At 43.8% G+C, this 15435-nt stretch overlaps 1 protein-coding gene across 1 annotated transcript in view; it reads right to left on the bottom strand.

The window, feature by feature from the left end:
- Nucleotides 1-13695, bottom strand: part of Stam2 (signal transducing adaptor molecule 2) — a 49052-nt gene extending 35357 nt beyond the window's left edge. The window contains exon 1 of the mRNA XM_057755571.1: nucleotides 13510-13695. Coding sequence (XP_057611554.1) covers nucleotides 13510-13549 — 40 coding nt within the window. The 5' untranslated portion in view covers nucleotides 13550-13695. The remainder of the gene's footprint in view (nucleotides 1-13509) is intronic.
- Between the last annotated feature and the right edge of the window lie 1740 nt (nucleotides 13696-15435).

Genomic DNA, 15435 nt, shown 5'->3' with positions numbered 1-15435 from the left:
TCTCTGCCTCCCAAGTGCTGGGATTAAAGGCGTGCGCCACCACCGCCCGGCTTGAAAGCTTTATTTATTAAAACACAAATAATATGTCACTATAGATGGTCATAATAAGATTAGCTAGCAAGTGTTTGGCAGAAGCCAGAAATATAAAAATGGAATTTCTTAACTAAAAAGTAAAGTCTATCAACTGAAAAACTCAGTAAGGGCTAGGAATGGAATACAGCTCAGTAGTAGAGCACCTGCATGGCGCAGGTGCGGTGCCAACTTCAAATGCCAACGCTACAGAAAACAACAACAAAAAAACAAGTCAACAACAAAAAACCCACTTGGGAGGCAGAGGCAGGAGGATCTCTGTGAGTTCGAGACCAGCCTGGTCTACAAGAGCTAGTTCCAGGACAGGCTCCAAAGCTACAGAGAAACCCTGTCCCAAAAAAAAAAAAAAAAAAAAAAAAAAAAAAAAAAAAAAAAAAAAAACCCCTCTGGACTTAAAATGCAGAGTTAAGAATACAAACACAGAATTAAGAAATATGGGTAATATGGATACTAGCCGGGCGGTGGTGGCGCACGCCTTTAATCCCAGCACTTGGGAGGCAGAGGCAGGCGGATCTCTGTGAGTTTGAGATCAGCCTGGTTTACAAGAGCTAGTTCCAGGGCAGGCTCCAAAAACCACAAAGAAACCCTGTCTCGCAAAAGCAAAAAAAGAAAAAGAAAAAGAAATATGGATACTGGTTATAATATTTTTAAAACAAGTTAGTAATCAGAACCTCAGCTGTGCTAGCTTTTAAGCTAACACAGAACGAACTGACATAAACAACTTAAAACGCTACTGGCAGAGGTGGGTAGATGCATGCGAGTTCAAGGACAGTCTGTAGTGAGTTCAGGCCAGCCAGGGTTAAGTTCTGTAATGAGACTGTCTCAAAAACAAAACAAAACCAAACAAACAAACACATCTTATATACTATTAGCTAATAGTTTTGCAGTTTAAAATACTGCCAAGTTCTCCTAAATTTTATGCCCAGGGTAGCAAACGGCTTACTGCTAGGGTACTGGTATTGCCTAACTAAATCATTATAATTAGATACAAATATATTAGACCAGATGGTAAGGACTGCCTATACAATAATTCATGGTTTAAATCTTTCATTAAATGAGTATAAACTATTAAAATGGGAAACATTAGACATTATGTACTGTTAGTACTCTTAATGCATTAAAAAAAGATAGGGTCTCAAATAATCTAGGTAGGCCTCAAACGTGCTATATTTTTTTTAAAAAAATATTTATTTATTTATTATGTATACAATATTCTGTCTGTGTGTATGCCTGCAGGCCAGAAGAGGGCACCAGACCCCATGTGGTTCCTGGGAATTGAACGCAGGACCTCTATGAAGAGAGGCAATGCTCTTAACCTCTGAGCCATCTCTCCAGCCCCTCAAACGTGCTATACATAGCCAAGGATGACCTTCAGTTTCAGTCCTCTTGCTTCCACTTCCCAGGCGGTAGGATCACAGCTGTGCACCACCACACCCAGTCTGTGCAGTCCTGGAGATTGAACCCAGAGCTGTGTGCATATTACAAGTATTTTACCAACTGGGCTAAAATCAAAGCCAAAATACAAAATACCTTATGACCTCCAATCACATGGGTAAGACAAAAATATAGAGAGAGATAAAAGACAGCTACAGAAAGCAATATAAAATTTTATTATGATTAAAATACATCATATCAAAGTCAGGCATGGTGGTACACATCTTTAATCCCAGCATCGCACTGATCAGATTGTTGTGAGTCCCAGGCCAACCAGAGTTATACTGGATCCTCCTTGTTAGGGTTGGAACCTGGACCCCTCTTCCGATTACATCCGCATCAGCTTTCTGCTGTTGGTGGTTTCCTTCCCGGTTAAGCTTTTCCTTAATTCCTTTCCACAAGGTGAAAGCTTAGCTTGGGGGGGTCATGCCCACTTGCAAGAGGGTATTGCAAGGTAGTGAGGTCAACACCCCTCTAGTCCATTTAGTATTTGGCTTTTTCCTTGGGCACTGGACTTAGTTCCATGACACTTCCTGGTGCTCCTTTTTACTTCCTAGTACACCTTTTCTCCTCTAACTGGACATTTTGTATTTCTATTTGTCCAGCTGGCTCCTTTTCATTGTGGATCTGCATAAGAGTGACTACCAATAACTACATGACAGGTCAATATTAGGCTATCTTAAAATCTTCAATTTAACTTCAGTCAGCTTTTCTGGACAGGGCAAAAAGCAATCACATTTGCCAAAATATCACAAGAATTGTCTGTAGGCCACTTACTTATAAGCTCCTTTCTGAAACTGGGCTCATCTGTCAAAATTTACTGCTCTCAGCACCGCTGCCTTCCATGCTCCTACTAGGATGGCCATTTACCTGCGTACGCATTCAACCTCTTTTCTAGTCCACAGTCCAAAAGTCCACACTTGGCCAACAAGCAGCTTGGTCAGGCCTATCACAGCAACACCCCAGTCCCTGATACCAATTCTGTCTTGGTCCCTGTTCTATTACTGTGAAGCGACACCATGTCCAAGGCAATGCTTATACAAGAAAGCATTTAACTGGGCTTCCTTTCAGTTTCAGAAAGTTAGTTCATTATCATCATTGCAGGAAGCAAGACAACATGGAGGAAGGCACTGGAGCAGTAGCTGAGAACTACATTCTGATCCATACTGCTCATCCACAACGGGGTGACAACCATACAGGTGGTAAGGAAAGCATATAGGGTTGGGGTAGAGTTCTGCTCTTACAACCTTCTAATTTTATAATCTTTGATGTAACAACATCAGAAGGTGGGACCTTGTGTGGAAGTGTATAAAATTAAGGGTACATTCAACAAATACTACAACCTTGGAGGAAAAACACAAGCTTTTTATGTGTTAATAAAATAAAAATCATTAATTTTTATCTTAAAATTTTTCAGAAAAAAGAAAATGCAAATAAGTTGTTTCAAATTAAAAACTCAATAGCAGGTGAGAAAGCCACAGCTGATGGCCACCACTGAAAACATGTGTCTCTTCTTTGGAAATAGTTCACTATAATTATTTGAAACATTAGAAAAATGCATCTTTGTGATTTATGAATAAATGGTGTGTGCTTGAGCTGTAAAAATTATTTGGGTTATTAGTATGCAGGCCACGTAATTCTCTCTTCTTTTCTTACTAGGTAACTGAGGATGATGACCCTGAACTTCTCTGCTTCTACCTTCTGAGTTCACATGCTGAGCTGACAGGCAGGTGCCACCATGTTTAATCTATGCAGTACTGACGGTCAAACCCAGGACGTTGTATGTGCCAGAAAAAAAAAATCACTCTACCAACTTGAGTTACAAACACACAGTTAAGTTTAGGGCTGGAGAGAGAGAACACAGTGGTTAAGAGCACTTGCAGCTCTTCCAGAGAACCCATGACTCACAATGGCACACACTACAGCTCCTGGGGATCAGACAGCTCTTCTGTCCTCTGCATGCATACACTCACCTGGAATCTAATGTATGCCTGTACTTACACATACATACAATTAAGAGATATCTTTTTAAAAAACTAAATTAAAAACAACTCTGTGCACTGTGCATACATTCACAAATGAAATGGTACTTATATAACGGCTTTTCAGCAGTCTGTGTATATTAATTCATTTCTTCCTCAGCCAAAAAAAGCATTTTTACTTTGTAGATGGCAAAAATGAGGCACAGAGGAGCTACTAGCATAGGTTATACAGCTCCAAACTAGTGAAACATTTCAGTCCAGTGGTGTGGCCTAGCGCATGTACAAGTGTGAGGCTCCAGGGTTTGCTCAAGACAGGGTCTCTATGTAACCCTGGTTGTCCAGGCACTTGCTATGTAGAAGACCTACCTGCCTATGCCTCCCAGTGCTGGGATTAAAGGTGTGCACCACCACACCTGACTCTGAAACACTAATATTAAACTAATTTCTGCATACATACAATTTTTGTTCAAAACTGCTAAATAGTAAGTTCTTTCCAAGTTAGCTTTCAAATTTTTACATATAAACATCCTAAAAATGCTGGATAGGACAAATCCTACAAACACAGAATTGAGTAAAATACCACGATTAACTTCACTTACTTCTCACCTCGAAATACAGTATTCAGTATTCTTGATGCTGGGCAGCAGATGGGTCAAGTGGGTAAAGGGCTTCACACACACACACACTGGGGAGGTAGAGACAGGAAGATCTCTGAGGCGTGCTGTGCAGACAGCATAGCCTAATCCATGAACTCCACGTCCAGTGAGAAACTTTGCCTCCGGCCGGACAGTAGTGGCACAATTCAAAGAGACTGAGGCTCCTTCCTCTGATGGCTCTAGCTTGTGTCAAGGTGACACACAAAACCAGACAGTACGTCTTGCTTGCTCTGCTGGTTCTTCCTTTCACTGGCTATGTCAACACCTTTCTTTCTTCTTCCTCCTCCTCTTTTTTTTTTTTTTTTTTTTTTTTTTTTTTAAGACAAGTTCTCATCACACAACCCTGGCTGACCTAGAACTCACTATATAGATGAGGCTAGTCTTAAATTCAAGAGATCCACCTGCTTCTGCTTCCTGAGTCCTGGTACTAAGGCATCCTCCACCACATCCAGTGACCAACATTTTTTTCCCATGGGGGACTAAGGAGTTTGGCATATAGGAGAAAAAGCGGGGGAAATCAAAATCATTTTCTTGTCTTCTATAATTTAAATCACTTAAGATCAAAAAGAATCCAGAGGCAGATCTCCTATTCATGAAGATTCACTGACATTTGGGCTAATTCTGCTAAAAATGCATTCTGTAATACTCTTTGGTGAGGACCCGAGAAAACAAATATGCTCATTCCTATATCCAGCACTTAGGAGGCATGAACATCAAGAGTCTAAGGCTAGCCTCAACTACACAGCAGTTTGAAACCAGCCTGAGAGTACATGAGACCCTATCTCAAGAAACCAAATAAAGGAGGAAGGGGAGATGGTTCCACTGGTAAGCTGCTTGTAATGCAAGCGTAAGTAAATGAGTCCCCAGCATCCAATACAAGCCAAATGCATCATGGTTCCATTTGCAATCCATCGCCGTGGAGCAGGACGGGAGGACACCCAGAATGTGATCACCATGCAGTCTAGCCTAACCAATGTGCTCTACACAGAGATTCCATATTAAAAAGAAGGTGGTAAGAGACAATTGGGGTTACTTAACATTAACCTCTAGCTTCCAAACACATGTGCAGACATGGGTACAGACATGAGCACATATATATACACAAAATAAGCAAAAATATAATTAACTAGCCGGGTGGTGGTGACACACACCTTTAATTCCAGCACTTGGGAGGCAGAGGCTAGAGGATCTTCATGAGTTCAAGGTCACCCTGGTCCACAAAGAGAATCCTATAACAGCCAGGGATACACAGAGAAACTCTGTCTTGAAAAAATAAAACAAACAAAAAATAACTTCAAGGATAAATAAAACCACAATGAGATACTACTTGAACAACTAAAATAACAAAACCACACCATTGGGCAATAACAAATTTCTGATATGAAACTGATATTAACAATCTTAAAAGAAGTAAATGGTTATTTCAGAATATCAATAAACTTCAGGGGCAAAGGACTATGTCCTGTGTTTTGTCACAATGACCTTCAATTCCTATATTAAAAATATGACCATTTATTCACTATTAAGCAATACATCAGAGCTAATAAAATAGTAACTTAAAAAAAAAAAGTCAGGGCTGAAGAGAGATGAAGCCTGGGTTCAGCGCCCACATAAAATGTAGGATGGGGGGGCTGGAGAGATGGCTCAGAGGTTAAGAACATTGCCTGCTCTTCCAAAGGTCCTGAGTTCAATTCCCAGCAACCACATGGTGGCTCACAACCATCTGTAATGGGGTCTGGTGTCCTCTTCTGGCCTGCAGGCATACACACAGATAGAATATTGTATACATAATAAATAAATAAATATATTTTAAAAAAAAATGTAGGATGGGGCCACATGTGCACCTGTAACATTGGGGGCAGAGGACAGGAGGATCCCTGGGACTTGTTGACACAAACCATCTCCAGTGCAGACGGCTCAAGAGAATAAGAGAGCAGGACATCTGAGTCCTCTATCTGAGCATGGCGTGTACACTTGGACACACACACATACTGCACATCCATGAGCACCAACCCCCCCCATTGACGTCAAGTCCTCAAGCATTACTGGTACTTCTAATACTCTGGATTTTACAAGGGTTGTAACTCATGACATGGGAAGGGTTTCTTTTTTTTCCCCCTTGATTTTTCAAGAGAGGGTTTCTCTGTGTAACAACAGGTCTGGCTGTACTGGAACTCGCTCTGTAGACCAGGCTGACCTCGAACTCAGAGATCCACCTACCTCTGTGTCCCAAAAGTTTGTGCCACCACCGCCTGGCTATATAAAGGTTTTCAGAAGAAGCTTCTCCACATAAGAATAAATATCCCTTTTCATGTGAATGAAGTAAACTTCTCAGTCGCTATAAACCATATGAGCAAATGAGAATTACTAAGCAGTGCTTCACACAGCTGACGGACCAGAGAGCACATGAGCGTTCATGGCGGTTATGGGTCAGCCTAGAGGGTAAGCTCTGGAAGAAAACACAAGCTCGAAGGAGACAATGGCAACGATAAAGGTTTTACAACTCTGCCCTGCAGTCTCACTTCTTTTTTTAAAGATTTATTTATTATGTGTACAACATTCTGCCTCCATGTATGCCTGCATGCCAGAGGAGGGCGCCAGATCTCAGTACAGATGGTTGAGAGCCACCATGTGGTTGCTGGGAATTGAACTCAGGACCTCTGGAAGAGAAGCCAGTGCTCTTAACCTCTGAGCCATCTCTCCAGCCCCCCTGCAGTCTCACTTTTAATTTCACATTTATTTATACTTACTGGGGGTTGGGGCAGGCCTGAGCCTCAGCAGGTTTGTGGTTGTTGGAGGACAATGAGGGAGTCAGCTCTCTCCTTTCCCCATGTAAGCGCCAGGGATGCAACTCAGGTCATCAGGCTTGGTGGCAAACACCTTTACCAGCTGAGCCACCTCACTGTCCATATAGTCCTTATTTAATTTTTGGAGGGGACACATCATTGCTGTATTGCGGCCTGGACCAGCCCTGAACTCATGGGTTAAATAGTTATCCTGAGTACCGGGACTACAGTACGTGTCACGGTATACATTACTAACGCACTTCATCATTACAGAGGAAGCTGGAGTGGACTACAGTACGTGTCACGGTATACATTACTAACGCATTTCATCATTACAGAGGAAGCTGGAGTGGACTATAATACGTGTCACGGTATACACTCGCTAACGTATTTCATCATTACAGTGGAAGCTGGAGTAGCACCCATCTATAATCCCAGAAGCCAGGAGGGTAAGTCAGAGAAACCAAAGTCTGAAGTCAGCCTAGGCTACACTGCAGGACCCAGTTTCAAAATAAATGAAATTACATTAAACATGCCAGGCACAGTGGTACATGCCTATAATCTCAGTTACTCGGGAGGCTTAAGCAAGAAGACAGTGAGTTTGAGGTCAGTCTAAGCAACATGGAAAACTCCTGCCTCAAAACACACCCTGCTGCTGCTGCCTCCCTCCCCCCGAATTCTGGGCATCTTGACATTGACCCAGCACTCAGAAAGATCACTGGACCCTGGAATTCAAAGCTAGCCTATGCTAAAACACAGTGAGACGATATGTCAAAATTTCAAAACCTTTATCAGTATTGCTTCCTTCAAGCCTTTTCTTTTTGGCAGGGCTGTGCACCATTGGACGTGACTCTGCTAAGCAAGCAGTATCTACCGGGTCATAACCCCAGGCCCACGCCTTCTTAAATGTCACAACCAGTAAACAGCCCCTAAGTTGCAGCAACTGCCAGTCCCGACGAGAACTACATTACAAGATACTCCATTTTCAACATCCCTGCACTGCAAATCAAATGAAGGCCTCCTGAGACTAACAGGGCTAGTTGAAAGGTCTCTACACTAAATGGCTGTTTCCATGGGACAGTATAGGGAAGCAGGTGCTTGTCCTTCAAACATTCACTGGCAGTTACACCAGAAAATGTTAAGGCAGTTTACAAAGGAGCAATATTTACAATGCCTGGAAGAGCCGAAGACGCCAGTGGACAAGGTGAAACTCAGTCTTAAAACAGAAAGGAGGAGCCGGGCGTTGGCAGCACACGCCTTTAATCCCAGCACTCAGAAGGGAGAGACAGGCAGATCTCGGTGAGTCTGAGGCTAGCCTAGTCTACAGAGTGCCAGGACAGGTTCCCAAGCTACAGAGAGACACCCTATCTTGAAAAACCAAAAAACAAAACAAAATACACAAACAAACAAAAACCAGAAAGGATGAATAGGGTGAAGATTATCGCACACTTGGGAAGTATTTCAGCACTTGGGAAGGAGCAAGAGTCAGGATGGTTGTAAATTTAAGGCTGCTCTCCAGTTCCAGGCTATCCTGGGATACACAAGGTTCTATCTCCAAACAACAAAATATGGGGGCTGGAGAGATGGCTCGGGGTAAAGAGCATGTGTTATTCTTGCAGAGGAACCAAGTTCAGTTCCCGGAACCACATGGTGGCTCACAAGCACCCCTAACTCCGGTTCCGGGGGCCAGTGCTCTCTTCTAATCTTCACAGGCACCAGGCACGCAAGCAGTACACACACAAACACGCAAGCAAAACACTCATACACATCAAATAAATCTCAAATAATTAAAACCAACAAAATAAATTAAAGAAAGGCTAAGGGGAAAGAATGCATAGGCGATACCAAATGTCTCCTTTCCAGAACAATACTTGTTTTAGCAAAGGAAACTGACAACATTGGTTAACACTTGTGATAAATTTAGGAAAGGAATTGTAAGCCATACTACAATCAAAATCTTTGTTACTTGGGGCTGGAGAGATGTTCAGAAGAGTGTACACTACTAGGCTGGTCAGTGGTAGCACGTGCCTTTAATCCCAGCACTTAGGAAGCAGAGGCAGGTGGACCTCTATGAGTTCAAGGCCACCCTAGTCTACACAGTGAATTCCAGGACAGCCAGAGCTACACAGTAAGAGACCCTATTTCAAAAAAAAATTACGTAAATAAAAAAATAAAAACAAAGTGTACACAAAAAAAACCCTGTCTCAAAAAAACAAAAAGAGAAAAAGAAAAATAAAAAGAAAACACATGAAAATGTATATAGTGTACTTCTATATGTACTATATACATTTACAACTAATTTAAAAATAGAAATTTCTTTTTTTGAGAGTATTTAACTCTGAAGGGAGAAGAATGGCAAAAGCGGCTGCTAAGAATACATTCCACAGTGTTGTGAATGTTCTCTTCTTTAGAAAGATCAAACGTTCCTGGTAGTGGAAACTGACAGAATTGGGTGGCTGGCAGGGGTGGAGTTCATGCTGCGTTTTATACATTATGCTCAAAATAGTTGACATTTTAAAGAAAACTTCAAAGATATTAATTAAACTTTCAAAATATCTGAAAGTACTAGCATTTCTGGAACCATGCAAACAAAATAAGGTACGGAAAAAATACATTGTAACAACAACAACAACAAAAAGCCATATTCACCCATAACCAAATTTTTTTTAAAAAATTACAAAAATTATAATAACCTTATGTTCAAAGACTAAATTAAATGTTATAAATTTGACTATACAAAATCCATCTGTATTACTGAAATGCTTCTATTTTTACACTGAGATTTCTTACTAATTTTTACTGGGATAAAACTGCCTGATTGTAAGCCTTAAGTTCCTTTTGGTCAAGTCTTATAACAACAAAAATAAAAAGCGGGACATTCACACATGAACCCGCCTTCTCAGTTTTCTGGAGTAAATTAAAACTCGCTTTGTGGGCAGAAATGTCTTTATGAATGGATGGAGATGGCCTTTGAAAAGACAAATACCTACAGTCAGCTATGACAGCGTCACTCAGAAAGCCAAGGCCGGATCTCAAACTCAAGGCCAGCCTCGGCTACCTGAGAGTGTCTGGGCAGGTCAGGACACATAGTTTGGTCCCATCTCAAGAGTAAAATAAATTAAGGGCCAAAGAGATGACTCAGCAGATAAACAGCTGCCTCACAAGCCTGAGGGCCGGAGTTCAAACTCTGTAAGCCAGGTATAAAGCCCGAGACAGTGGTCCAGACCCAGCGGTCTGTGAAAAGTTGTGCCGGGATGCTCACTGGCCAGCTAGAACACAGCACAGCACACACAAGAGACCCGATTCAACAAGGAAGTGCCTTGTTGCTACATGGTCCGCATGGCACATGCTCACCCAAACACACAATAACATGTAAACTTTTAAAATAGCACAAACAATCAGCAAGAGATGATAAATAGCCCAGAGCACAGACTATCAGACAAAAAGGTGCCTGGCTTGAGCAAAGAGGAAAGAGGACACCAACAAGCACTGGGGTAGGGGCATAAAACAGCCAAGCAATGACTGCACCCAAGCTAACAGTCTGCTACTGAATACAAGCAAATAGCGCACACCCGCCCTTCTTATTTAAGCAGCCTTTAAAGTAAGCTGTATATCAAATTCCTCTACTCCTGTATCTTCTCAGTATTTTCTTCCCTGTATTGCCCTTTTCCTTTCCACCTTGGTTAAACTTGGCTTTCTGTTTCAGGATTTTCTTATTTATTTGTTTTTTTGCTGCAGTCTTTGTCCAGTTTTAGTCTAGTGAGGTAGATGCTCACACGGACAGTTGGGCCGTTAGCCTTTTCTCCCTGTGCCCATTCAATGGAGATGGCATATTTCTTCCTGTATACCTGGACCACTCCGCCACTCTGGACCTCTGTACTGTCCTCATACAGCCTGAACTCCATCATTCCTTCACTGCGCACAGACCAACCATTATACTTCTATCTCAGCTCTTCGGAAAGGGGAGAAAACATCATCTTCCTCCGAATGTGAAACACCTTTTTCAGTTCTTGCTTCCGTCAGAAATTACAAAAGGGTTGAACTTCATTTTGACAGCTGCCTCTCCAGAGACTGTCGCAGACAGGAAGAGGTCTGCATGCCAGTATCTTTTCCCTCTATCAGAAGCCCCCCATCTGCCCACCTCAGCCTCCATGTTTCTTGCTCCTTGGAAACGCTCCAGTTCACATCCTATTGGACAGAGACTAAGAGGTGCATGCTTCCTACTGAAGACATGATGTCAGGAGAATGAGGGAGGGGAAGAACAAGGGTGACCTTTACCCCAGGAACTGCCTATCTGACACTATGGCTTGTCCTGCCATCACAGATGATAATAACTTTTATGCCATCAGGCTTCCACACTGCATTAATCACAGCACAAAACAACTATCTACATGAGCATGCATCCTTCCTCATTCTTGAGTGTCATGGGAGCAAGAACTCAGGATAGTTCTTCAATTTGTCTCTATGGAACTTAACATGATGCCTGATACACAGTGATCACCCCAGGAATCTTTGGTGAATAAAAAGTGAACATGGGTGAGAGAGAGCGAGGAAGAGGAAAGAGAAATAAAAGTAATGCTGAAAAGAGGCGGGCACTGGTGGCGCACGCCTTTAATCCCAGCACTCTGGAGGCAGAGACAGGCGGATCTCTGTGAGTTCGAGGCCAGCCTGGTCTACAGAGTGAGTTCCAGGACAGCCAGAGCTACACAGAGAAACCCTGTCTCAAAAAAGCGACACTGTAAAGGAACACTGCTGTGATGCTTGAGGCAGGTAACTCCTCGCTTTGTATTATTTCACATTTTACATTAAGAGTCCTTAAGGTCTGAAAAATAAAACATATAATTTTCCTCTGATGTAAGTTTCTAACCAATTTGAGCTCTTCAGAATCTCATTCCATTTTTTTCTAGTTGCGTTCATCTATGTAGGTGGGCCTCCATCAAAGCCACTCTGTCACTCAGTCATGTGAGAACGAATGGAGAAACACTTCAAGTTCTGGTTGACATAGCCCATGAAATCATCTACACAGGTTCTCTCTCTCTCTCTCTCTCTCTCTCTCTCTCTCTCTCTTTCTGAAGATGAGAGCCTAAGAAAACCACACTACGCTGTGATACAAGGATTTCAGAAACCACTGAGGGAATAGTTTAGAAAAATAAACTGGGCCAAGCAACTCGGACTATGGCTACCAGACAAGTTTTCAATTTGAAAACATCAGGCTTCTAGGAAATGATTCCTTGAAGAAAGAGCTCACAGGTTTTATATTTTATGTACTCGGTCTTAGGCTGGAGTGATGGCTCAGTTAAGGGCACTCCCTGCTCTTCCAGCACCCAGATGGTGGCTCAGAACCCTCTGTAACACCAGTTCCAGGTGACCTGACATGGCCTTCTGGCCTCCTCAGGCACAGCACACAAGTGACAAACATAACATGCAGACAAAACACCCACACACATAACGAAATAAAAAATAAAATAACCTCTCCTGTTTTGCTTTTTCTGACTCATTTCATTAGAGCAAAATGAAAGCATTCACAGCAAGAAGTACAGGTCCCAAGCCTGGGGGAGGCCCGGGCCTGGAATCCCAGAATTCTACAAGCTAAGACGGAGATTTGGGGAATTTGAAGCCAGCATGGACTATACACAGACTCTACTGTGTCAAAACTAAATTAATTCAATAAAAGTTAAAAAGTGCAATGCCTCACATAGGTAATGTAACAAAAGAATGATTAATTATTCCAAAACACCGACTAATCCTAAACACGCTTCCTATATAATTAGACTCTCATATACATGAACATGACACTGAGAGTTATAAAGCAAAATGAGGCACTTTCTAGACTTCTCTTAAGATGACTCACTGCTCAAATATGTAGCATTTTGTTTGATTCAAAATACCTAAATCCTATAACGTCGCTAGGAGCCTGTTAACTACTGTTTCAAGAACGTTGGCAGCCAATTTGCTTTTACTGTTAATTTATACGTAAGTTGTACCTCATCCATCTTTTTCTCATTCAGAAAGACCTATGTTACCAGACTAACGTTTGACTCCAACAAATCCAACAGATTGTTCTGGGCTATTTACAGAGTCTACGAGTTTTCCTTTTCATTCTCTGAGACTAGATCTCACAGCACCTTCAAAACAGTCAATAAATACAGCTGAAACTGCAACTATCAGAGCTTGAATGTGTGCAGATGGAAGCGACGAGAGTTAACCCTGTTAAGTCCAGGTCTCTAGTTCGGGACTGCCCCTAGGCAGCGGGGTGGCCACCGCTGCACCTTCAACCAAGGGGAAGGGTGTTAACCAGCTCTGGAGAAAGCAGGAAGTTTGTATCAGCAACTTGAGCCTCCAGCAAACTTGGCTTTTCCCCACTCCTGCTCTGGGTGACGGGAACAGCCCTGGTAGGTACCCCAACCTCCGACAGGTAGGAGGTGGCCCGGCCAGCGACGCGCCGAGGCTGCCCCCCGCCGTCGAGAGCGGCGCCGCCCCTTCGTTCTCCACCAGGTTTCCCAGGCACTGGGGCCGCCGCCCACTTTTCCCTACACGGAGGGCTCCGGGCACCGCACTCACCCACGTCTTGCTCGAACGGGTTGGCACTGAACAGTGGCATGGCGCCAGCATCCGAAGTTGAATCGCGACGGTCCGGTAGGGCTCCAAATGCTCCCGCTGAGCGACCGGCGGCGGCTTCCTAGACGGCTGGCCGGGCCGTGCCCTCACTTCCGCCTCCGCGCCTGCCCCGCGCTCGCCTGTGCGCCCTGCGCCTGGCCGTCCTCCGCTCCAGCGCCGCCGGCGAGGCCGCACGAGGCATGGCGGAACACGAGCACCCTCCAGTTCCCTCATCGCCCTCCTAAGAATGTGGTAACCCCTGGCCCGACGCCTGCTCAGGCCCGGCGGCAGCCACGGTCACCTTTCCACGGCGAGGACCCGGGCGAGCCACGGGGGCGGGGGAAGCTTCGAGGCCGGAAGTTGTCTCAGCTGGAGACGCGGTGGCCGGCGAGTTGGCTGAATCCCGGAGGCGAGGCCGGGTGCGCGGTCCCAGGATGTGGTTCCCTTTGCGCCAGGCTATGACAGGGCTCCTCTGTCACGCGAGTACTTCGATTACCAACCAGGTCACGTCTTGGCCATCAGGACCCCGCGCGTGCTCCGCGTCTCGGTTGCTATAGAAACGGAACGGCCGGCCTATGGGAGGCGTTGAGAATCTGTCGTTTGAAGTCTTGTGTTGCTGCTGTTTGTTGGATTCTTCGGTTAACCAAGCCGAAATAGTCTCTCGGGAAAGCGATCGCGGGGAGATGCTTTGCTTCTCATCTCTCCTATATGAAAATAAAGTTTGGACCATGGAATACAATTTCGAGTGATGGAGGTGGAGAGATGGTTCAACAAGAGCGCTTGTTGGCAAAGTTCGGTTCTAGTCTCGGCAGAGCGGGTGGGGGAGTGGGGACAAGGGTAAAACAGCCGGGAAATGAGTTCCAAGAACCCGACACCCTCTTCTGGCCTTGGTTGGCATCTACACTCACGTTCACACACCCACATTCAGAAACATAATTACACATTCTTAGGCCGGGAGTTGTGGCGCATTCCATTAAATCTAAGTAATCTCCAAAGATGAGTGAAAGTACACTCTTGCTTTTGACTTGCTCAAGTTTTATAGTGCAAAAACATTTACGATTTGGTTGGTTTTTTTTTAAGGTTTATTTATTTATTATGTATACCTCCATGTATGCCCGCACACCAGAAGAGGGCACCAGATCTCATTACAGATGGTTGTGAGCCACCATGTGGTTGCTGGAATTGAACTCAGGACCTGTGGAAGAACAGCCAGTGCTCTTAACCACTGAGCCATCTCTCCAGCCCTACGATTTGGTTGTTATTAAGAGTCATAAACTCGGATTCCCACAGAATCCAGCCAGGCGTTTAAATTAATGTCATTGTGCAAACCCCCTTCCAGCAAAACATGCCCCGTACTTCTCTACCCTGCTTTATATTTTGTTCATATCATTTATTCTCTAAGGAACAACTAATTGTGATATCTGAAAAAAACATATCCATGATTTTTGTTCGCTATTGTGAACCCAGGGTCTTAAAAACAGTATCTGGCAAGTAGGTGGTCAGTAAATACTTCTAGAATGTAGCCCTACTTTTTAATTGAAAAACACATCTCTAAAACTGGCGCCTTGAGCCAATGAAATAGCTCAGCAGTAACAGCCCTTCCAGCCTAAGCCAGAAGAGCTGATGTTCAGTCCCCAGAGGCCACCGTGGAAGGATAGAACCAGTTCATGAAAAGTGTCCTCTAAAGCAGGGCGGTGGTGGGCACACTCCTTTAATCCCAGCATGTGGGAGGCAGTGCAGGTGAACATCCGTGAGTTCGAGGCCAGCCTGGTCTACAAGAGCTAGTTCTAGGACAGGCTCCAAAAGCTACAGGGAGAAACCCTGTCTCAAAAAAAAAAGAAAGAAAAAGAAGGAGGAGGAGGGGGAAGGGAAAAAAAGAAAGAGGAAGAG

Source organism: Chionomys nivalis, chromosome 22 (assembly GCF_950005125.1).
Source record: "Chionomys nivalis chromosome 22, mChiNiv1.1, whole genome shotgun sequence".
Lineage (NCBI taxonomy): Eukaryota > Metazoa > Chordata > Mammalia > Rodentia > Cricetidae > Chionomys > Chionomys nivalis.
This window is presented reverse-complemented; position numbering and strand designations above follow the sequence as displayed.